This window comes from Saimiri boliviensis, chromosome 15 (assembly GCF_048565385.1).
Source record: "Saimiri boliviensis isolate mSaiBol1 chromosome 15, mSaiBol1.pri, whole genome shotgun sequence".
In the NCBI taxonomy this organism is placed as follows: Eukaryota; Metazoa; Chordata; class Mammalia; order Primates; family Cebidae; genus Saimiri; species Saimiri boliviensis.
The window spans coordinates 81,557,811-81,580,299 of NC_133463.1; the positions used below are offsets into that span (position 1 = coordinate 81,557,811).

At 51.8% G+C, this 22,489-nt stretch overlaps 1 protein-coding gene across 2 annotated transcripts in view; it reads right to left on the bottom strand.

The window, feature by feature from the left end:
* Window positions 1-15,500, bottom strand: part of NDRG1 (N-myc downstream regulated 1) — a 59,485-nt gene extending 43,985 nt beyond the window's left edge. Inside the window, exons 1-2 of one of the 2 annotated variants that reach the window (XM_010344225.3) lie at window positions 15,363-15,500; window positions 2,781-2,861 (exon numbers count right to left, since the gene is read on the bottom strand). In XM_010344225.3, the coding sequence (XP_010342527.1) occupies window positions 2,781-2,843 (63 nt within the window). In that variant the 5' untranslated portion in view covers window positions 2,844-2,861; window positions 15,363-15,500. Of the gene's footprint in view, window positions 1-2,780; window positions 2,862-10,331; window positions 11,901-15,362 lie in introns of those variants that run through there. The other variant, XM_074387166.1, reaches the window with a different exon arrangement.
* Window positions 15,501-22,489: the final 6,989 nt, after the last annotated feature.

The window sequence follows — 22,489 nt, forward strand, 5'->3', positions numbered from 1 at the left end:
AGGCCCAGGAAGACAGAGAAAAAGCCCATGTCCCCTGTGGACTGGTGAAAGCGTTACTTGGAGGACCAACTGGTTTCCTGGCTGGCCAGCATTTCTAAGAGATGTTGTTGGCATGTTTTCCTTCTGACCCAGAGACGGAGTCCCAACACTCTGTGGCTGAGCCCCAGCCTGACCCTCCACAAACGCCCAGAAAAGAAGACAGCTCAGCAGAGCAAAATGCAAATGTGGCGAGGGGAACAGAATGATGGAATGGAGCCCCCATCGGATGGCAGAGACTGAGGACTAAATGGAAGCAGAGGCCCTGGTGCTTGGGATCCTATAAGCTCCACATCCCCTGGGCTGTGGGCAAGAGCATCAGGGAGTTTGGGTAAATTCAAGTGGAAGCAAAAGTGGTTGGCACCTCCACCATTGTCCTGTGTGTGCGTATTTGTACGTGAGTGTGTACCGGTGAGAAAGAATGAGGAAACCCCTTCTGTACAACACCAACCTTCAAAATGTCAGCAGAGTGCAGTGGCAACCTAGATTGAGGACAGGCACAAGGAAGAACTTCCCAATAATTAAGCCTCACTCCGAACACTTTGCTGAGTCAATTTAAGGAACTGAAAGAAATTTAATTCATCTGGACCTTGAGAGAAAGGGTAAATATTCACTGAGAGATGGACTGGCATGTAACACTGACTTGACAAGTTCTTAGAGACGTGTTTCACACATAAAATGTTCTACGATTTCTAGTAGGCTGCCTGAAACAAATAAATAATGTTGTGTTAAATGCATTTACCCTTGGACCCAGTGATGCCACTTCTGAGAACTTTTTTCTAGGGGTGCACCTGCACATGTATGGAATGACTCACATGAAACATACAAGGGTGTACATTTCTTGCAGCGCTGTCTGTAACAGCAAAAGGCTGGAAGACACATGTGTCCACATACTGGGCACTGGACAAATACATTTGGTGGAATACTACGTACCTAAAAAGAGAAAAGTGAGTAGACTATGAACTGAAGTAGGAAAGATCTCCCAGAAATATGAAGTGAATAATGCAAAGTGTGGGATACTATTTTCACAGGGTTTTTTTTTTTTAAAGGGAGAAATAAGAACATGGAGATATGTATTTGTTCTACCTAGTTTTTGTTTGATCGTTTCATAAGACTTGTCACAGAGCCAGAGTTAAGAGGACACGGATTTAGAACCTGCATCGTATACAGTAAGAGTTGGCACACTACAATCTGCCTCACCACGTTTTAAATTTTTCCTGGAATACGGCAAGTCCATTCACTCGCATACTGCCTATGGCTGCTTTCTTGCTATAATGGCAAAATTGAGTGGTTGCAACAGAGACCACATGGCCTTCAATGCCTATGAGATTTACTATCTGACCCTTTGCAGAAAAGGTCTGCAGACCCCCTAGTGTGGAATGATGAGCAAGCATTCTGCAGCTTCCCCAGGCTTGGTTTCTAACTCTAGTTGTACCAGATATCTGAATGAACTTGGCCAATCCCCTTCCTGTCTGGGACCAGTTTTTCTTCTAATCTGCAAAACTGGGAAAAGAGATAGCTGCCTCACACATTTGTAAAGAAAAGTCCACGAAATTACGGACCTAAAACAGAGCAGCTACGTGTAGAATCGTAAGAAAATTAAATGAACAGTCTATTCACCAAAGTCAGCTGCCCTGGGTTCGATTTCATGTCCCACACTTTGTAACTATGCAATGATGACAAATTAACCTAAGACTCAACTTCCTCCTCTACAAAATGAGGACAATCACAGAACCTGAGACCTGTGTGAAATAAAGTTGAAATACGGCTGGCCGAGAGGCAGGCATGCAGGATGGGGTCAGTACATGGTTATCATTTTTAAAAGCATTTCTTTGGCCTTAGACTAACTTCACTTTTGGACCCAACTTCTGCATTTTGTTATCAGAGGCAGTTATGAGGCTCAGTGAGAATTGGGATGTGAACACGTTTTAAGGCTACAGTGTCAACTGTGCAAATGTAAAGGTTCACTCATCATCAGAACAATCGGCCCAGGACGGGCCCGGCCAGCCCAGGCTATAGGACAGGGGCTTCTGTTTCCAACAGGAAGGGCTATGTTGACAGAAGACATTTGCCCAAAAAGATAAGAACAGCAAGTGAAAAAGCGACGATGCGTTGCCCATCTCCTCCACGGCAAAGTTCGAACTGCTCCCTATGACTTAAGTCACTCCCTCCTCACTCGGTCCCATAAAATAAGTCCTAATGTCACCACTTTACAGATGAAGAACTAGAACATGAAGAGACTGAGAGGTTTGCAAGTGGACACCAGGTTGCAAAGTGTCACAGCTGGGATTTAAACCCAGGCAATGCAGCTTTAATCAGAGCTGAGGTAGGCAGTCCCCACGGGCAACTGGGCTCCGTGTTGCGTGTTCGATAACCACAGAAGGCTAGACAGAGACGGGACCGCTGAGAGAACCTCTGGTTCAACGCCCTCACTTTACAAATGAGAGCACAAAGGCCCAGAGAAGTGGGCAAGGGGCCCAGCGCCCAACCCTATGGGACTTGAACCTGAGCCTCTCACAGCTTTGCATTCAGGGAGGCAGTGGACACGTGTTATGTGTGCATGCACGTGTGTCTGTGTATGCTGTGGACACCTACCTGTGCGTGCAGCATGTTTGTATGCTGCGTACATGTGTGTTTGTGCAGTATTTGCGTGCCCACGAGTGCAAGTGCGTACTCCGGCGTGCCTGTGTGTGTCTATGGGTCCACGTGCGTGTGAGGGGGTAGCCAGGAAGATCTCCACTCACCTCCCCTTTCTCCACCAAAGGCTTCACCTCAGCCAGGTCTACGTCCTGCATCTCCCGGGACATGTCCCTGCTGTCACCTGCCTGCAAGGAGACAAAGGCCACAAGGTCAATACTTCCTGCTGAGAGGTTTCCTGAAGGAAGCAAATCCAAGGCCAATGGCAAGAAGGCCAGGCCTGCACTCTGCCCAGCAGCTTCACCTCCCTCATGGAACACTGCAGGGGACGAGGAGGCCCCTTGTACACGCAGCCCATGGACCCAACCCAGTCTTCCCACTGGGGCTGGGGCAGTAGATTTCCTGGGAGAGGACACTCAGCCTCATGGACACTAGCTTCCCAACGAGATGGATGGATCAGGCTCACAAACATGTCCCCACACCAAGTTCAGGCCCACCCACCATACCCGGGGTGCAGCTCACTGCATTCTAGAAGGGGACCTGTACTGCTGATCCTAAAGTCAGGCAGCCCCAGAGTGACAACAAAATGGGAACACAGGCCACACGATGCTTATCATGTACAGGCATAGTACGAGCTTCAGCCTCACAGCTAGCCCTCACGGAAGGCTGGTGACGCAGACAAACAGATGCACACACGCATACCCCCGCCGCCCCACACACATGCACCACACACAGCGTAGGACTCTCAGCTACCTGCTGAAAGGGAAGAGGGGCAGAGGAAAACCTTAAGCCGAGGAGTGTGGCAGGCACTGAACACACAGCACAATTCTGTCAGAAAAAGGACCTTCAAGACAAAACGTACTTCCTGGACCAAAGCGGGGGATAGGCCAGAGGGGTTATCTGTGCTCTAACACACGGCAGGTGCGGAAGTGTAGGCTGTAAAACCAGACTGAGTCAGGCTCAGGAAGACTCGGAATGCTGCCATTGACTCCCTGGGGTGCCAGGCTTGGGCAGGGGGTGATACCTATGAAGCATACTTCTAGGAGCTGAATCTAGGAACCAGCAGTATAAGCATGTATTCCTATAGATCAATAGCCATGTTAGAAAAATTAAATGCCCACTAATCCCTGGGGTGAAGCATAATAAATGAAGGATAAGATCAAGTATTACAGGCAGCAGCAGAGGACCGGGGGAGAAGGAGTAAGTGACATGTGACCCGGGCCACCCACCCGGTGCACAGATCCAGACCTTCTGAATGGAAAAGGCCATGAGAAACGGCCTGACCACAGCCCTCACATGACAGCTAGCTTCAGGGTAGGAACCTGGGCTCTGCACTGCCCAAGACCCCTTGGATGCCATGGTAGAGGGAATGCAAGTCTCTGAAATTTCTGCCTAGGGCTCCTCTGAAGACCCAGGACCTCCCAAGACCCTGGTGAAACACCTCTTAGGTCAGCCGGCAAGTGCAGGCCACCCCAAATCCACGAGCATCCGTCCCTTCTGCCAACACATGGCATTCCGTGGGCGGATCCTGCTCTCCGCTGGGATGCTCTGGTCTGGGGCCCCAGTAGATAACCAGCCCCACAAAAATGCCTTTATGTAGACTTTGGAGTCCGTGCTCCAGAACATTCTGAAAACAAAGTCAGTTTTATACTTGGGAGCATTCCTGGGCAGCTGCCAGCTGGGAGGCAGGAGGCATGAAAGGCCTGGGTCTGTTAGTCTTGCTAATTCAGCAGGTTCACGGTCCCAAGACCCTGGCCTGTGGGACACCTCGCCTACACGACCTAGGGAGCCTTCCAGAAACCCAGGGCTCTGCCAACACCACCCCTCATTCTGAGAGTCAAAGGACTTCTCATTTCACAGGAGCTTCTTAGCATACCCTGCTCAGCAAAGCACTCCAGGGTGAAGTCCAGCAGGCTTCCCTGTGAGCGTCAAGGGGCAGGTAGCTCGCCTGCCTTGCTCTTTTCTCTACCTCTAGCTCCCAGCGTGAGACTCTCCTAGGTGCAGAGTCAGGTTGCAGCTTCCTCTGAATAAACGGGCAATACAGCTCACCAGCCACGCTTTCAGTGAAATTCACTTTTAAACTGTTGCTAAACCTGAAGAATGCAATGTCTTGAAAACAAAGTCTACATTTATAAGGACTCAACAAACGCTGTGGTTCAGCCCAGTTCGGTCAGTTCTCTTTGGCTTCCAGAAACTGTGATCACATTAAGATATGGTGTCAGCCTCCACCAGCTCTCTCCTCCAGAACAGAGCAGGGAGAAATGTCCACCTTCCTCATTTCTTTAGCTGGTGAAACCCCTTTACCCTACCTGGCACCTTTTTCCTTTCTGCAACTTAGCTTCTAAGACCACACAAGGCAATGGGTTGAAAACTCGCTGTGTCTCCTAGAAAACATCAAGTTCTTGAGCATCTGCTGTTGGGAGCTGGTGGGGCCTTCTCTGACCCAGCCACCTCAGAGCTAAGGCCTCTGAGAAATCCAGAGGTAAAGCTACTACTATGATCACAGGGCGTACCTAAACTAGGGGGGATTTTTATCTCCCCAGGGATAGTCGGCAATGTCTGGTGACATTATTTATTGTCCCCCAAAAGATGAGATGATTGATTGTGAACCATTTGGGAAGTGTCCCAGACTCTGCACTAGTCTGGGGGGACTGTGGGGGCCGCAGGCTTCGGGGCAGGCTGCATGCTGGTCACGCCCTGCAATTCCAGCGCTGCCTGGACCGGGGGCTGCAGGAGGTGTTTTCTGCATGTTGAAGCAGCCAGCTGCTGGCGGTCCACCATCTGGCCAGCCTGCAGGGCAGGGGGAGGAGCGGCTCCCTCACCTCAGTTCCCCCAAGTTGGGCCGGTCGAGCAGCCCTCACCTTGTCCCTGATGACTCAACTTTTCAGACTTTTCTCTTTTTTGCAGGAGCTTTTGTTCCAACGAAATCATGTAAGAAAGTTCAACATATAAAAATGTTAAAAAATAAAAATATATATATATTTTTAAAAGCAAAGGTGCTTCGGCTGAAGCCAGGGCAAAGGGCCTGAGCCCTGCTCCACCCCAGGACTCGGCCGCCTACAATCTGCCCACGCCCAGCCCCCTTGACTCCAGGCTGGCCTTCAAAAATATCTGAGTTCCGGGAAGCAGGCTGGAAAACTCAGGATTTATTCAGAAATTTCTTCCCACATAGGTTCTATGTGCCCAACATGGAGCTAAGAACAAAGGTAACAGCAGCTACGGTGCCGAGAGCAGCTATGGGACCCGGATCAGGAGCAAACAGACACAGCTCCTGCCCCACGGAGCTCACAGTTCCAGGGGACAGGGGCTCCCTCGGGTTCGCTCAGGAGGCTGCGTCCTGGCTGTGTCCACTGTCCTCTCTGTCCCCCTGAAGGGCAGGGCAGATGCTGTCTTTACCGCCACTGTACCTCTTGGACAGAGATCTCAACTCAGCACTGCCGACATTTGGGCTCTGCAAACAGCCTCTGCTTTAGGGGCTGCCCTGAGCAGAGGCCCTGCAGCATTCCTGGCCTCTGCCCACCACTTGCCCACAGCATACCTCCCAGGCCGTGACCAGCAAAAGAATCCGCAAACATTGCCAACGTCCCCTGGTGCAACATCCACCCACCTTCGGAACAGCTGATTTTAGTAATTCCTAGCATGTAACAGTATCCAGAAAATGTCAGTTGGATGCATTCTTAATCCAGTGCACGTGCACACACACACTCAGATGCATTCACACATTCTCTCACATGCTGACATACTTGCAAACTCACTTTCATACACTTTCAAACAGTCTCACACTCACATACTTTCTCACACACTCATTCTCACAAACACATTCTCACACTGATACACTCATGGACTCTCACAGTCACAGTCATTGAGACTCACATTCACTCACACATGCACATTCTCACGCACTTCCACGCACACGCACACGCACACACACGCGCCCCACCACCTTCATTCACGGAGGAGGAGACCGGACCCAAGCGGCGGCCAGCTGTCCTGAGCTCACCCGGCTGGCTGCAGCACAGAAGCTGGAGAGGAGCCAGACCTGATGCTCACAATTTTCCTTTACTCCACTCGCCCCCAAAATACTTTTTCTGGGATTCAAAGTCACCCCTGAGTGGAAGGACCCAGTTCTAGCAGAAGATGCTGTATTCTGGCGTCTGAGGTCTCCCTCTGCCAGCAGGAAGTGGCAGGTGATACGTGACCTGGTTTGGGGGCTCTGGCTGGTGTCTCCACTCCTGCTCCCTCCCCCCAGGGCACCCGAGGCCCTCATAGCTTAGCAGGTGTGGCAGGCGGAGCCTGTCCCTGGGCTTGAGGTACTTGCTGGACTCCAGTGTCCCCTGCCTCATGCAAAGTCCTAATCACTGAACATTGCGACCCACTAGAAAGCGTTAAATTGGTCCTCTAGCAGGTGCGGTGGCAGGGCAGGGCTACACGCAGCATGCCAGGGGACCTGGGGTTGACTCCTAGCCCACCTGCCCTGTCTCTGCAGTGGCTTGGGACTGGCAAATCGTGTCTCCATCTCTGAGGCCATCTTTGCTCCCTAAGAAGCACAGAGGAAACCCCTCCAGCAGGTTTCCTTCAGCTAAAACCCGGCTCAGTGCCAGAAACAGGTCACAGCACCAGCTGCCAGCCTGACTTGTGGCTCCACTTCTTCCTTCCCCATCCACCTGCCTGGAAGGAATTCTGAGAAGACCAATGCCAGAGAAGTGGTAGTGGCAGCCAGGAGCCAGGGGGAGGCAGGCCAGATGCTGGGGTCACCATTTATTAGCTCTGTAATCCTGGACAATTCACCGAATCTCTTTTTTAAACTTTTTTTCTTTTTTAGAGAGACAGGGTCTTACGAGGTTCCCAGACTGGTCTCACACTCCTGGGCTCAAACGATTCTACTTCGGCCTCCTCAGTAGCTGAGATCACAGGCATGTGCCACCATGCCTGGGTTATCTAACCTCTTTGTGTCAGTTCACTGGTCTGTCAAATGGGCAACGATTAACAGTGGGGCTTAAATTCAAGAATGGCGTGTAGAACCTGGCAAACAGCTGCCTAATGCATCAGCGTACTTTCCTTTCAGGGTTGGCTTGGAGGCGCCAGGACATCTGTGAGGACGCAGCCTGGGGTTCAGTCCCAGAGTCCCAGCAAGGAGAGGGACATGTGGAAGATGTCCAGCAAATGCCACCAGGGTTTCTGGCTATCAGACCCAATGCACACCACTGGAGCCCTCCTCTCCACCAGCACTGTCAATGAGTAACGAGGGCCCAAGAGTGGTTACACAAACACCTTTCCGGTCCAGCAGACCCAGGAGAGTCAGCAGAGAGCTGGATCATAGGTTCCAGGCAAAGCCAAGGTCAGGATCTGCCCGAGGAAGAAAAGAATGTGACCCATGACCCTGGGGCCTGGGAGGGCAGTTGGCAGAGGCATCCTGGGTAATCCGAGGTCACTTGAGAACTGTTCAACAGCCCCTGGGGGACTGAAGGGACACACAGAGCCTGTGTTTCCCAAAATCCTCAGTGGGGCAGCAAGAGTGCTGGCCTGAGAGTCAGGGCCTGGAGACCCTGCCACCTTCCTGTTCCATGACTCTGAGCAAGTCACTTGCTCTCTGGGCCTTGGTTTCTCCATCTGTAAAGTAGGCACAGTGTATGTCTATGGACATCCGCTATCCACAACAAACCTGTAGGCAAATGAAAACCCAGGCAAGAAGGTGTTTCACAAAGCCACAGGATCCTACCAAGGCCCTGCTGGGCTCAGCTCTGGCCAGATTAGCCCTGCACCTTGGACCAAGGCCCCTACTTCTGCCAGCCTCAGACTTCTGTCTGGTAAGACTAGAGCCTAGGCACCCATCTGTGCACCCTCTTGAGCAAACTCTCCTGGGCCCCCCCGAACTCCCACAGGGTGGGGCTGAAAGGGCATCCAGTAGAGCAACATCCATGATCTGTCCTAGGATTTCCAGGTTGCACCCACCAGGAAAAGCAGCCACAGGAAGGCCACAATGAAACCCTACACAGACACACCACAAAAACAGCACCAGAGAGTACATGCAGCACTAACTGGGCTCTGAACCCTGTATTTCCTTTAAGCCTCACAGAAACCCCAGGAGGGAGGTGCCAGCATGTCATCATTTAACAGATGGGGAAACTGAGGCACCAAGAGGTTAAGATGTGTGCCCCAAGTCAGCAAGCACCAAGCTGGCACAGGTTAAAGCAACCTTAAAGGGAATACTGACAGTGACTTTGCCTTGCCCGAAATATACCCACGGTCCTTACCACCACCTATGACCCAGGGGCAACGTTGTGAGGTGGGCTGCACGTGACCATGAGGCTTCTGGTGTGTGGATGTCAGCCGGGGCAGTCACATGCCTCTCCTCCACCTGCACAGTCGCCACTGAGCCGCCATGAGTAGGCTTGAGCTTTTGGCAAAACCGGCATCTTGGACTTTTCCCCCTTCATAACATCCAGAAGGTTCCCTGTTTTCAGCTGCCCCACAGGACCTTCCTACGACAGCCAACTCAATGCTTGGGAAGAGTGCTCACTCAGCACATTGTTTCACTGGCTCCTCCAGGAGGCTCCCTTGGGAGAGTTTGGGTATTATCATGCCCAGTTCACAGACAGGTAACCTGAGGCTCAAAAACAAAGGTCCACGTGACTTCCAAAGGGCACAGGCCTAGACTCCTTCTTGCCAAGGGAAAGGTGAAAAACTCACTGTTTCGTTGTGGCTGCAGGTGTGGTGCTGGCTCCCTCGGGGGAGGGCAGACAACAGTCCCCTGGGGGTCTTTAGTGAAGGAGAGAAAGGGAGGCCTGGGGGGGCGGGGAATCGCTGGCGAATGTAGCATTGATTGTCACCATCAGCAACTGGCCCAGATTCTACCCCTCCACAACACGCCTGGTTTCGAAGCCACATGAAAGCCAGTGTTCTTTCCAGCACACTGGGCTCTTGACAGAACAGATTTTCAAAGGAGGCAAAAAATCAATGTGTGCTGTTGCTGTTTGCTATAGCAATTTCCCCAGAAAACTGCCAAGAACAGCATCATTTCTGCCTGAACCTCAAGGAAAACCACCTTGAGATAGGCCCTGGATAGCCCTGCCTTACTGTGGACACGTTCCTGTCATTGCTTTGACAAAAGAGATTTTGAAGTCAAGCTATGAAGCAGTTCACGGGCTCACTGGGTGTTTTCTGGACCTTTTGAAACTCAAGGCTCTGGGGAGAGGGGAGGAAGCTGGCAGCCTTCACTCACTGTCTTTCTTATCTAATCAACTCAGCAAACAATATGGGTGGATTCACTGGACCTTCCCTAGTTTAGAGGTTAGGGAAATGTTTCAGGGCAATCAAAATCAAGAAAACAGTACAAATGTCACACAGAGAACAAAGTCACACTAGGAAATCCTCGAGGGCCCCCGTGCTTTGCAGTGGACCCTGAAATCTAGGAGGCATCAGCGATGTATGTGATAAGCAAGGAATGAAAAAGGGATCCCTAAGAAGGTGAACGCCACAGCCTCCCTCTCAAACAAGCCAAAGCTGCATTCACTCCCTCCCTGGCTGTGGGTACGGAGGGGCTGGAGCTGAAACTGAACTTCTGTGTGTTCAACGTGAGCACGGCACCAGGGAGGTCAGCGAGTGTCCCAAATGCAACAGCAGGCAGAGGGGGTGCTGGGAATCTCATCAGGGCCCACCTCTTTTCTGCAATACACCCGAGATCTTCCTGGAGATTCTCAGTGGAGTTTTGGCAGCTCGAGTAATTTGTTTGGCAGAGAGAAGACGACCGTCTGAGGGGACGGGGCGAATAACTGGAAGTCCAATCCACTGGTCTCCTTAGACGATTATTCTGTGAATCTGCGGGACAGGCTTGAGCTGCGCTGGACGGTCTGAGATAATTTGTGGAAACCACACAAACGGAGCCAGTGTCAGCAGAGGACGAGGAAACGGATTCTTCATACTGAACCCTTTGTCCTGAGATGGGATGCTGGCCACACTAACAGAATCCTTCCCTAAAATGGTCTTGCAGCTTCCACCCTCTGGAATGGGCCTCCAATCTTGTCTATGCAAGGTGGTCCAAGTTACTTCCTTAATCAATGGAGGTGTCCTTTGCACCACCACGAACACAGAACACAACACCTACTCAGGACAGGCTCTCAGGTTTCATGGGGGATGTGGGCAGGTCCAAGGAAGGCCCCAACCCAGCGGAACAGCCACGGAGGCCTTTCTGGAGAAAGGAGGAGGGAGAAGTGGTAAGCATTCCCAGCTGAGAGAAGCCGCAGACCCACCTCTGAAATGGCCCTCTCACATCCATATTTGAAGAGGCTTACTCAGAACCTTCTTAGGTTCCATGGGAGTGGGGCTGAGCGTGAAGACAGGAGAACAGGATAGAGACCTGGGAGCCTCTCCATCTCCCTTCAGACAGAGCTCTATGCAGGTTCAGAATGTATAGCTGCAGAAAGGTCCCCGCGGATTTAAAGAAAGGAAAGATTCAACTGCTGGGCCCGGCATTCAAGGCCCGGACTGTTCAGGAGTCTTACTTTCTACCACTTCAGTTGCAAGAACAACTGCTGGACTCAAAAGGTCAGACACAGAGCCCAGGCAGGCAGGGGGCAGGCAGGCCTGCAAACAACCTTAGGTGGGAAAGTCAAAGATCTGGGTCAAAAAGAGACCTGCTTGTGTAATCCATTCCCATTCTGCAGCGCCAGAGCTGACGCCCGACCCGAGGGGCCCAGGTTGCTTTTCACCTAGCCCCCATCCGAGAACTCGGCTCCAGGCCAGCACCCATTGGTGACCCTCTACTTCTGCAGCTGCCTTCCTGTGAGCCCTCAGTGTCCCCAGCACCTCTGCACACCTGCCTGGGCCAGGTCCTCAGTCAAGACCACCATCTAGCCTGCCTTTCTGTCTCCAAGTTGAAAGATAAAAAGCAAGTGGACGTGCGGGCCTTCCACCACACTGCCGTCAGAGACAGGAACAGCGGCCTGGGGTGGATCCAGGAAGCCAAGCTCTTTCTCAAAAGGCGGGCCCAGAGCGGGTGGGCGGCCTCCAAGGGCAATGCTGGCATGTAGAAAGGGCTCAGGAGGCTCCCCTTGCCTAGAACCCCACTCCCTGGACTCTGGAGAGTAGACTCACCTGCCTGAACCTCAGTTTTCTGACCTAAGTAGTGTCAAGAATGTCTTCCACCTAAATTAGATGATGCAAGCATTGAACCTCCAAGGCCCTGGAGCAGACAAGAGCTATTTACTGAGCACTCACTGATTCCCAGGCCCTGAGGAGACAGGGTGGCCTAGAAGGAACAGAACGTATGACCACACCTTCCTTCCTTCTCTGCCACGTCACCCCAGAGCAGAGGTTCTCAACTCTGGCTGCCTGCGGGATACCCCACTCCCAACCCAGCCAAGGGAGTTTTGAAACAATAGCTTATGCCCTGATGGAGACAGAATCGCAGGAGACTGGGCATCAAAATGTGCATTTCAGACAAGGTTCTCATCACACCATTATGCAGCCTACATAAGTTTAGCAAAAAGCAAAACCTAGGTCAAGCATTCACAGGTACTGTCAGAGCCTTGGGTAGGTTTAGGGCAAAGGGCCCCAGACTCCACTTGCCAAGAAGATGCCTTGAGAATGTCTTCTGTGGGTGTTACCGACTGCAAACACCTACAGGCTGTTTTCCACATGCTGGGGGCTGGTCTCAGTTTACACAGATGAATCCTAACGACAGCGTGTCTGTTACTAACATTTTACAGAAGGAAACTGAGGCATGGAGCTCCTGATTGTCTTTTCATTCAAGCCTGATTTCTTCAAGCACCCCAACATACTGTCATGGAAAAAAAAAGGCTCTTACGTCCAACTGTCCTGGTTCAAAATCTGGCTCTCCCCCCTGAGATACGGCTACAGGCAAATCCTTAAACTCTCCTGGCCTCAGCTGCCTTATCCACTGAATGGAGCAATACGGTCCAGGCTGCATTTTTGCAAGGATGAAGACAGACAGCAAATGCTCTGGAGGGAGAGAGATGTCGTGTCCCTCCCTATTTCCGTCCAGGCTGAGTCCAACCTGAACCCTGCAAGTCTTGGATGCTGAGTCATCATGCTTTCTCTCCCAGGACAGGGCCACTGAGTCATGTCTACAATAGGATTCTCTGGGGTTGAGTCCCGAGAAGAACTGAAGCTTCAGTTCATCAGAAAAACACAATGCCATCTTTCTTCCAGGTTCATGTGGAGGCAAGATCACACCAAAGGGTTTCAATGTACCCAGTGGGGGGGGGGGTACCCCCAGCTTAGTTGAGATCTGCCTTCCATCTTAGGGGGCAGCCCCATTCAGTCAAAGGCTGCCCCAACGGGCTGCAGCCTCTAAGCACCTGCTCTTCAGGCTAGTTTTGTTAATCTCTCAAGAATGCCTGATTTACACGTTAAAAAAAAATCATCCCACTCTTCCTCTTTGGCCTCAAAAGTTCCCTCACCTGAAACTCAGTGAAGAGGCAATTTCCTTTCGCCCCTCCATAGCAGGCAGGCAAACTCCTGTCAGGAACCCTCTCCACTGCCTTCAGTCCCACGCAGGAGACTCCCACAAAGGCGTCTGGAGATGGAGTTCCAGCTCCAGCTCAGCTCTGACTGGGCATACCCCTCCCTCTCTGCGCCTCACTTTCCAGCTGTAAAATGGGAAGAAGTTGGACTAGGTCCCACATGAGTCTTTTATTCCACTCAAATTATCAAACCTTGTTGCGCCAAAAGAACGTCTTCAGGAGAAGAGACCCAAACAGACATTCCAGTGTCCTTTGAAAGCCAAACCCAACATCTCCACCACGCCGGGTCTCGCCAGGGACTCAACCTGCTGGTTCACGGGAGAATGACGCAGAAGGCACAGAGCCAGCCAATTCATCCCGCGTGTATGTTTCAACTCCTACCTGCCAGGCTCTGGGCCAGGGCCAGGTTATAGGGTGAGGCAGGCAAATCCTCTTCCTCGCCAAGGTGCAGGTTACATTCTTGTGGGAGACAGGGTCCCGCAAAGCTAATAAGTCACAGGTCAGGGGAACATCCCATTTTCCATCACACCCCCGAAACCCTCTCTCTCCCTCACACGTTCCTTCATCCCCCACCTGGCGCTGCCTCAGCCTGGGGCTGGCTCTGCTACCACACACACCACACAGAACCAGTCTGCGCCTCCAGCTGTGTCTTCCCCACCAAACGGCAGCCCCTCCAAGACAGGTGCCGGGGTTTGCCCTCTCCACACCCTGCTTATTTCAAATCACATTTGTGAAACTCAGTGAGAACGCCAGAATTTCTAGGCAGGAAGAGTCTAGACGGAAAAAATCGCCTTTAAACTGCATTACTGTAGCAATAACAGTGGGGTCCTATTTAGATATGTTCATTTGAGGCAGCTTAAGAGAAGGTCCCGTGCAGCTATTGGGTAATATAAGGATGTCTACCGCCCTCCTGCCTGGCTACGGGCTGATCTCTGAATCTCAGATCTTTTCCAGTAGCTTAAAGGGACCAAGCAAACTGAAGTGCCCCAGCGTAGTGAGAAAGGGTTGTTCTTGGGTGGGCATACAATAACCAAGGGCCCTGACTCCCCCCACCCTCTGCTGGGCACCTCCCACTTCCAAGCCACAGAGGCCTGCTCTTCAGGACCCCCAGGGACAGCAAGGACCATCCGCAGGAAAAGTGGGGGAGGGGTGGGAGTAAGGAACCAACCCACTAAATCCCAGCTCCAGCTACTAATTTGACAGAGACGTGACAGCGTGTTTTCCCCGGAACCACCCGCATTCCCCATGCCCTGCCCGAATCTCCACCCGAGGCTGAATCAGAGACCGCGGCGGATCCCCCAGGAACGTTGGAGTAATTCCAGCTGTTTTCCCCCCTGGAGGGCAGGAGCGGCCAGTACCGGAGGCAGGGGAGGGGAGTAAAGAGGGGGAGGGTGGGAGGAGGCGAAAATGACGCCACTCCTAGCTCCAGTCAACTCTGGGGCTGCCAAGTGTCTCCGAGACCCTTCTCGCCCAGGCCACTTCTCCCACGCTGCCGCCGCTGCGCCAACCCCGGGGGCGCACCCTGCCCAGCGGCGCTCGAAGACACTTCGCTCCCACTCAAGGGTCGCGCTGTGACACACCCTGGACCCTCCCCCCACACACACACACTCTTACACTCACGCGCACACCCACACCGCCCTGTGTGCGCCTCGGGACTGAAGTGCCACCAGCCTCTCAGATCCACACCCGTTCCGGACCCAGTCTAGGAGCCAGACACACCCACGCCCCCTTCTCCAGCCTCCTCGCCAGGGCCGCTGGCTGCTACCAACCCCTCATCTACACACTCGCGCGCAATCGCTCTGTTCCCCCACCACACACACCCAGTCCCTTCTGCACCCACGTCCAGCGCGCAGCCCTGCCAGCGGCGCCAGCTGGGATTCCGAGAGGACGCCAGGCAACGCGATCCAGGTGTTTTCGGGCCGTCTCGTCGCCCCCTTCCCAACCCCAGAACCCCACATCCCCAGCGAGGGGGAAGATAAATGAGAACCTGCCTTTTTTTTTTTTCTCCCTTTCCCTAACTGAAGCGCCCTTTTCAGCGGTCCCAGCACCCGCCGTGCCCCGGGATGGCCGTGCACTTGCTGCTCCCCGGCGCTCGCTCCTGGAGCCCGCGGGGCTACAAAGGGCGGTCCCCGGGCTCTGGCGGCACCGCAAGGGCGGCCCCTTTCCGCCCCGAGTCGCGCCCGGGAGAGGAGGGCGCGGGCTTACCTAACGCGAGGGAGGAAGGAAAGCACGGGGCCGAGGCTGTCGGCGCGGCGCCCGCGGGAGCCGAGGGCGGAAGGCGAGCCGGGGAAGCGCAGCGAGAGCGCGGACCAGGCGAGGTTTGTTTACGCCCCGGCGGAGGCCGACTTTATAGCCCGCGGCCCCGCCCCCGCGCCTCGCCCCTCCCAGACCCCGCGGGCCCGCACGCAGCCCGGACACACCCCTTCCCCGCTCCCTCCTCCCGAGCGCGGGGGGCCGGGCTGGGGCCGCGCTCAGCGGGCGCCCACTGGAGCCGCCGCCTGTTGCGCAAGCGTTCGCAGGGGCGCGGCCGGGAGGGGCCTCGGGGCCCGGGTGGTGGATCGACTCTGCTGCCCCTCCGAGTCCGGGGCCTCGGCCTGTGTGCGGGCGCGTGTGCCCTGCCCGGAGGAGGAGGACTGTGTGCTCGTGCGTGTTCCTGTGCGCGCTCGTGCGTGTGCCTGCGGACTTCCTCGTGTCTCCGTGAGGCCGGAGGGCCCGATCTCCGCCTCAGTTTCTCCTCCGAGTCTTGTCGCGCCACGCCCTGGGCGACTCCCTGCGCTTCCTCCGGGTCTCACCCGCTCGGCTCCCCAGCCGGATGCCGCTGCCTGACCGCCGCAGCCGCCTTCGCTTTCGCCTGACCGGCTCCCTCCTTCCTTGTCGCCGAAGCTCTCCGCTGAAATCCTCGCTCCGGTTGAATCTCGTCCATCTTGCCCACCGCCGCCCACCGCCCAGCGCCCCCGCTTCCCCTCATCTTCCCAAATCTAAGCACACTCGCTGGACCTTGCCCGCTGGGTCTTCTCTCCTGCCCCACAGGCCCAGAAGGGAGGATTCTCACCCCTTCCTCTTCTGATTTCCTGAACTTCCATGACACACCCTTTCCAGCCTTAGCACTGTCCTGCTCTGCTGCCCTGTTTGTGTAACTATTGCCTACATGTTCTCATTTGGCCACAAGAACCAGCAATTCTAAACCCTTACTGCACATGAGAAGCCCCAGAGGAGCCGCCAAAAAAATGAAAAGAGAAAGAGACAGTTTAATCAGAATCCCAGGGACTGCAAACCAACTGGGCATTGTGGTTTTTACAGAGCTACCCAGGTGGCTCCTCACATGCAGCCAGGTTGAGAAGCACTGCGTGGTGGAACATGATTTATGAATAAAGGAAGACTGACAGGTGGCACCATCATTGTCCTCAGGCCACCTGCCCAGCCTTGAATTTGCCACTGAGCCCAAAACCAGACTTAGGGCAAGCTCAGGTGACCCTTGCTGTCCCCCCAACCCCCGCCACACACACACACACACACACACACTCTCTCTCTCTCTCTCTCTCTCTCTTTCTCTCTCTCTCTCTCTCTCATTTCCTGCTGAATTGTCAACCTCGTTTCTGTGCCCAACCTATGCTGTCCCAAGGCAGGGGGCATGGCTTTCCTCTCTGCTTCCCATTTGCCTCCCTAGGCCCCGACACTTATTTATTCTGTCATTCCTCAAATGACAGAATTGAGGTGGTCTTATGAGCTGGGTCCTGCACTCTACCACCGAGAAAGGACTGAAAAGGCAAAGACCTTTTCTACGGGGCATAGCATAGCACAGTCCCAAGATGCAGTTTCTCCATCCATACAGCATGGGTGAGCTGAACTCATTCCTTCCCTAACTATATTAAGGACCTGCTATGCCCGGGTACCATTCTAGACCCTGGGGACATGATCATGAACAACAACAAAAATTGTGCCTCTTTGGGAGCCATCCTGTTGTCTAAAGATCCTTCAAGCAGTCTGTGTGACTATTTACTTTTACCCAGCTTACACTTACCCATTTTTCCGTGGGCTCCCCCATTGTGGTGATTTTTTGAGAGAGCCCCTTTGTTTTTTTAATCTGCAAACGCTACAAGAGTGTCAAGTTCAAAAGTGTGAAGTGTCAAGATAAGGAGGGTCAAGTTCAAAAGTGCAGCAAAGGCGGCCCACTTCTTCAGCAACAAATAGAACTCCAAGTGCGTAGAGGAAGAAGGGCATTTTGCCAGGGGATGCCCTTGCCTGCCTCTTTGAGGGGGTCCTCACGATGGAGCACAAAGAGCAGCCCAGACTTGCAACTTAAAATGCTGAGGAGGTTGCCTGGTGGGAGGCTGGGCTTGTGCAGGAAGCCTAACCTTCTGGAAGACGATTGGCATTGAACAAACCAGAGGACAGGGAATGGAGAGTGGAGTGAGGAGAAAAGAGCAGAGAGGGGAGGCAAGAATTTGAGCAGTGCCTGAGCCAGGCATGGTGGCTCATGCCTGTAATCCCAGCACTTTGGGAGGGCAAGGCAGGCAGATCACAGGGTCAGGAGTTCAAGACCAGACTGGACAACATAGTGAAACCCCATCTCTACTAAAAATACAAAAATCAGCTGGGTGTGGTGGTGGGTGCCTGTAATCCCAGCTATTCAGGAGGCTGAGGCAGGAGAACGCTTGAACCCGGGAGGTGGAGGTTGCAGTGAGCCAAGATCACGCTATTGCACTCCCGCCTGGCGACAGAGTGAGACTCTGTTTAAAAAAGAAAAGAAAAGAAAAGAATTAGAGCAGTGGAACACAATTTTCCAAGTGATGGCATTCTGAAATCAGAGTCCACATCACCTTGGAGAAATCCTGAGGAAGACACCATTTGGATTCCACACTCACCCTCTCAGTAAGCCCAACACATTTTGCAAAGGATGTTTTCTTCCACTGATTATCACGTGAAATTTTCTCATGTTTAGCTAAGTGTCGTGCCGCAGGAGAAAGACTGACTTTAGTACAGGCCTGGATGCACATAAAGCATAGAGGACGCCCACCCTCTGCAGGGGCCCCTCACCGGGACCTGGGAACTGCATGCACCTCCACATACCCCACCCCAGCCAGCTGAGGCGGCAGAAGTCGGAGATCAATGTGGGTGCAATTGCACTGAACTGTTTACATGATTCTTCTTTCTCACTGGTCAGCAGTAGAATCAGATTTGCTTAGTAAATGCACACGCTCTGCAAATCCATCACAGGATGAGATTGAATTTTCTGGACTAATGTCCGCTGGAAATTTCTACTTAACAACGCCTCAGATTTTATACTAGAATATTCTAACTAAATGTTCCAAAACGGACCCATAGGAATCACCTATTTGCAAATGTCTTTCTTAGAATTTGTGGGTACTCGGGCTTGGAAGAGACCAGGAGGCAGCAGGGATTCATGGGGAAGAACCCAGTGGGCTGTGGTCTCACCTCCAGCTTCACCACTTATGAGCTGTAGTATCTGGGCAAATTACTCCACCTCTCTGTGCATAGAGGAAATGAGTGAGAGAAACCATCAGGCCTTCCAATCACAATTTTAAGGGTCTACTGCTGCAGACCTATAGTTTTTTTCTGTCTGCCAAAATGAAAAAGTGTTCCTAAAAAGTGAGTATCTTCTCAGCTTCAGTCCTGGGCTCCCTCAGGAACCCCTCTCTCCTCCAGCATCCATCTCTCCCTCTCTTCTGGATCAAACTAATCAACAAGTAAACATTCACTGCAATCAATGACACACCCTAAACCAATCCCCGGTTAATCCTAAGTCCCACTGCTATATCTCAACCCAATTCCTCTCACCCTTTCCTCCCTAAACTTTTCAAAATAGACAGCTGTGCCCACAGTCCCATTTCTTCATTTCCTCTTCCTTTAGCTTTGTAGTGTTTATCAGGTTTCTCTTGAACCTGGTTAAATAAGTCTTCAAATTTTGTTAGGAAAAACAACAGCCTTTATCCACCTCCTTCCTCACTTCCCTATTCCCAAAAGTCACCACTGTCCTCTCTTGGAGAATTATTTGTATCTTATCTCAGCCACTTGCAGGCTCTATGCTCTTGAGCAAGTTGTTTGATTTCCTGTCTCTGCCTCCTCATGTATAAGACACCCATAACAATGTAAGGTCGTTGTGATAAGTATATGTGTATAACATATGTAAAGTGCCTGGAACAGTCCCTGGCACATAGGAAGCTCTCATTAAAGTGTTAGTCATCATCCTCATTGCTTCATCATCATCATCATTATCATCATCATCATCATCATCATCATCATCTCATCTCATCTCATCTCATCTCATCCCTCCTGGCATCTTGCACACTTGACTATAGAGAAGTTCAGTATATATTGGTTGAAGAACTGAGCAGATGCAAATGTTTCTCTTTGAACTCACCCCATCTTATTCAGTCTTACTGCTTGGACTCTGTTAGGAGGGGAAAGGGCATTCTACCTGCTTCATGATCCCAGGCAGAGGGACCGCTATCTGGGATTTTTAACCAAGTAAAAGTAAATTATCCCAGTTTCTGCAAGCATGCTTGGCCTATAATATCAAACTGTAAGCAATGAAATTAAAAAAAAAAACTGTGAAAGGAAAACAATTCTAAATGAGGGTAAAGGCTAGGCTACATTCAGAGTATGTAATTAACTCCTTTACTTTGAATATAAATGAAGAGTTGTGCAGTATTTGGCCCTTAGAAAATCCGTTTCTCTTCACCCCTGGCTTGGATGAATTTCCCAGGACTGTCATAACAAATCATCACAAACTGGGTGGTGTAAAAAAGCAACCCTGTATTCTCCTGCAGTTCTGGAGGCTAGAAGTAAAACATCCAGATGTGGACAGGGCCCTGCTCCCTCTAAAGTCTCAGGGAAGAATCCTCCCGTTCCCCTTCCTGGCTTCTGCTGGTTACTGGCAATCCCTGCTGTTCCTCGGCTTATACATGCATCACTTCAATCTCGGCCTCTGTCAGCACATTCTCCTCTCGTGTCTCTGTACCCTCTCATCTTAACCTACCTAATTGTATCTGCAAACATTCTATTTCCAAATAGGGTAATTTTTGTTTGTTTGTTCTCTTAGAGAGGGAATCTTGCTGTGTTACCCAGGCTGGCCTTCAACTCCTGAGCTCAAAAGGTCTTCTGATGTCAGCCTCCCAAGTAGCTTGGTACTACAGACAGGTACCACGACACCTGGCTCTTTTGAAGTTTTGCGTGGATGTGAATTTTTGGAGAGAAACAGTTCAACAATACATGGCTGATATGGATTTAGCAAGTATTTGTAGCATATTTGCAGAGAGACACACTCAGGGACTGCTCAGAGCAGCCCTGCAACACTGCTCCCGTAGGATCCCGCAGCAGCCCCGTTTTGTTCTCTGCCTCTCCCATGCACTTCATCACATGGCCGTCTCCACTGTCATCTGACCAATCTAAATCATAGGTCCTTCGTCATTAAGCCTTTCACTGCTCATGTTGCCTGCCAAGTTCTCCACGCCATCCAGCCCTGGTGTGGCAATAGGGATATCCTTCCACGAACCCAGGCTTGTGTCTGCTTCCCCACACTTTCCTCCAGCCAGAGTCACTCACTGCTTTTCCTGAAAATACCCATCGTCACCTACATCTCTGAACTTTTGACTAATCTGCTTTCTCCTCCTAGAGAGCCTTCCCACCCCTTTCACCTATGGTGACTTCACTCATTCATTCATTTTGGAAACACACATACCCATAATCCCAGCAGGGTTGATCACCACCCATTTCCATTCCCCTTCTTCCTGCTCCTCCCTCCTTGAAGTCAGGCATGTCTTGGTGACTTGTGCTGTCAATGGATGGTGAGTGGAAGTGACCTGTGTCACTGCTGGGTGGGGAACTTTCATAGCCACCGTGTGCGTCAGCTGTTCTTCTGACTCCTGCTGCTGTGATTAGCCACACACCAAATGGTGGAGGTACTATTCCCTGGGACCTAGAGGAAGGAAACACAAGGCAGAGCCTGCAACTGACCTAAAATGGACATGTAATGTGGCAATTGCAAAGGCAGGAATGTGTGTGCCCCCACCGCCCCATAGATTCACATGTTGAAAGCCACCCCACAATGTGATAGTGTTAGGAGGTGGGGCCTCTGAGAGGGAATCACGTCATGAGGGTGAAGCCCTCCTGGATGGCATCGGTGCCCTTATCAAAAAGACCCCAGAGAGATGCTTTTACCCTCCTGCCTTGTGAGATTATAGTCAAAAGATGAGTGTCTTTGAAGAGCAGGCCCTCACCAGGTGCCAGGGCCTTGATCTGGGACTTCCCAGCCTTCAGAACTATGAGAAATAAATTTCTGCTATTTATAAGCTGCTCCATTTATAGTATTTTGTCATAGTAGACAAGAAAGAAAGAAAACCTATTGCCATGCGCTGCTAAGATTCTGAGGGAGGTTGTTGCTGCAGCCTAGCATAGCCCATCCTGACTGATCCACCACCCTCCAGGGCCCATGCAAAATACCAGCTCCCCAGCAAATCTCTCTCATTCCCCTCCATTGAAATTCTTTTATAGAAATTCAGTACACGCTTGTTGAGAATTTATATCCCACTAGGCACTGTGTGAGATACTAAGAATACAGAGACAACAAAAAAGTGTGTTCCCTACCCTCATGACAGCCACATCAGAAAAAAAGAATGGCATCGTTATATAACTGCAATTGTTGCAAGTGAGGACTATATAACCCAAGAATCTCACTACTCTGGAAGGTCAGGAAAAGCCCTCATGGATGAGTATGGCCTTAACATCAGATCTCCTGAGTAGTGTGTATTTTTCTTCTTATTAGTTAGAACTTTTTAATTCAGCCAGGCGCCATGGCTCACATCTGTAATTCCAGCACTTTGGGAGGCCGAGGCAGGCAGGTCACTTGATGTCAGGAGTTTGAGACCAGCCTGACCAACATGGCAAAACCCCATCTCTACAAGAAGTACAAAAATTAGCTGGGCTGGTGTTGCATGTCTATAATCCCAGCTACTTGGGAGGCTAAGGCAGGAGAAATGCTTGAACCTGGGAGGCAGAGTTTGCAGTGAGCCAAGGTTGTACTACTGCACTCCAACCTGGGTGGCAGAGTGAGACTCCATCTCAAAATGAGAAAAATAACTTTTTAATGTATTCCTGGCATCAATATGATTTTGAATGTCTTCATCAATAAAGAGGGGCAGGAAGTAGTTATGGCCTCATGCAGCAGCAAGGTCCAGAGGAGAGGTGGCTTCAGGATGGAGGATCCAGGGCTGGTATCAACAGGCCTCTATCTCCAGAGCTCAGCATCACCCAGGTTAGTCTTACCTGGTTTTGGCTTTGTTCTCTGACAGGTTCTTTCTAGATTAAATCAC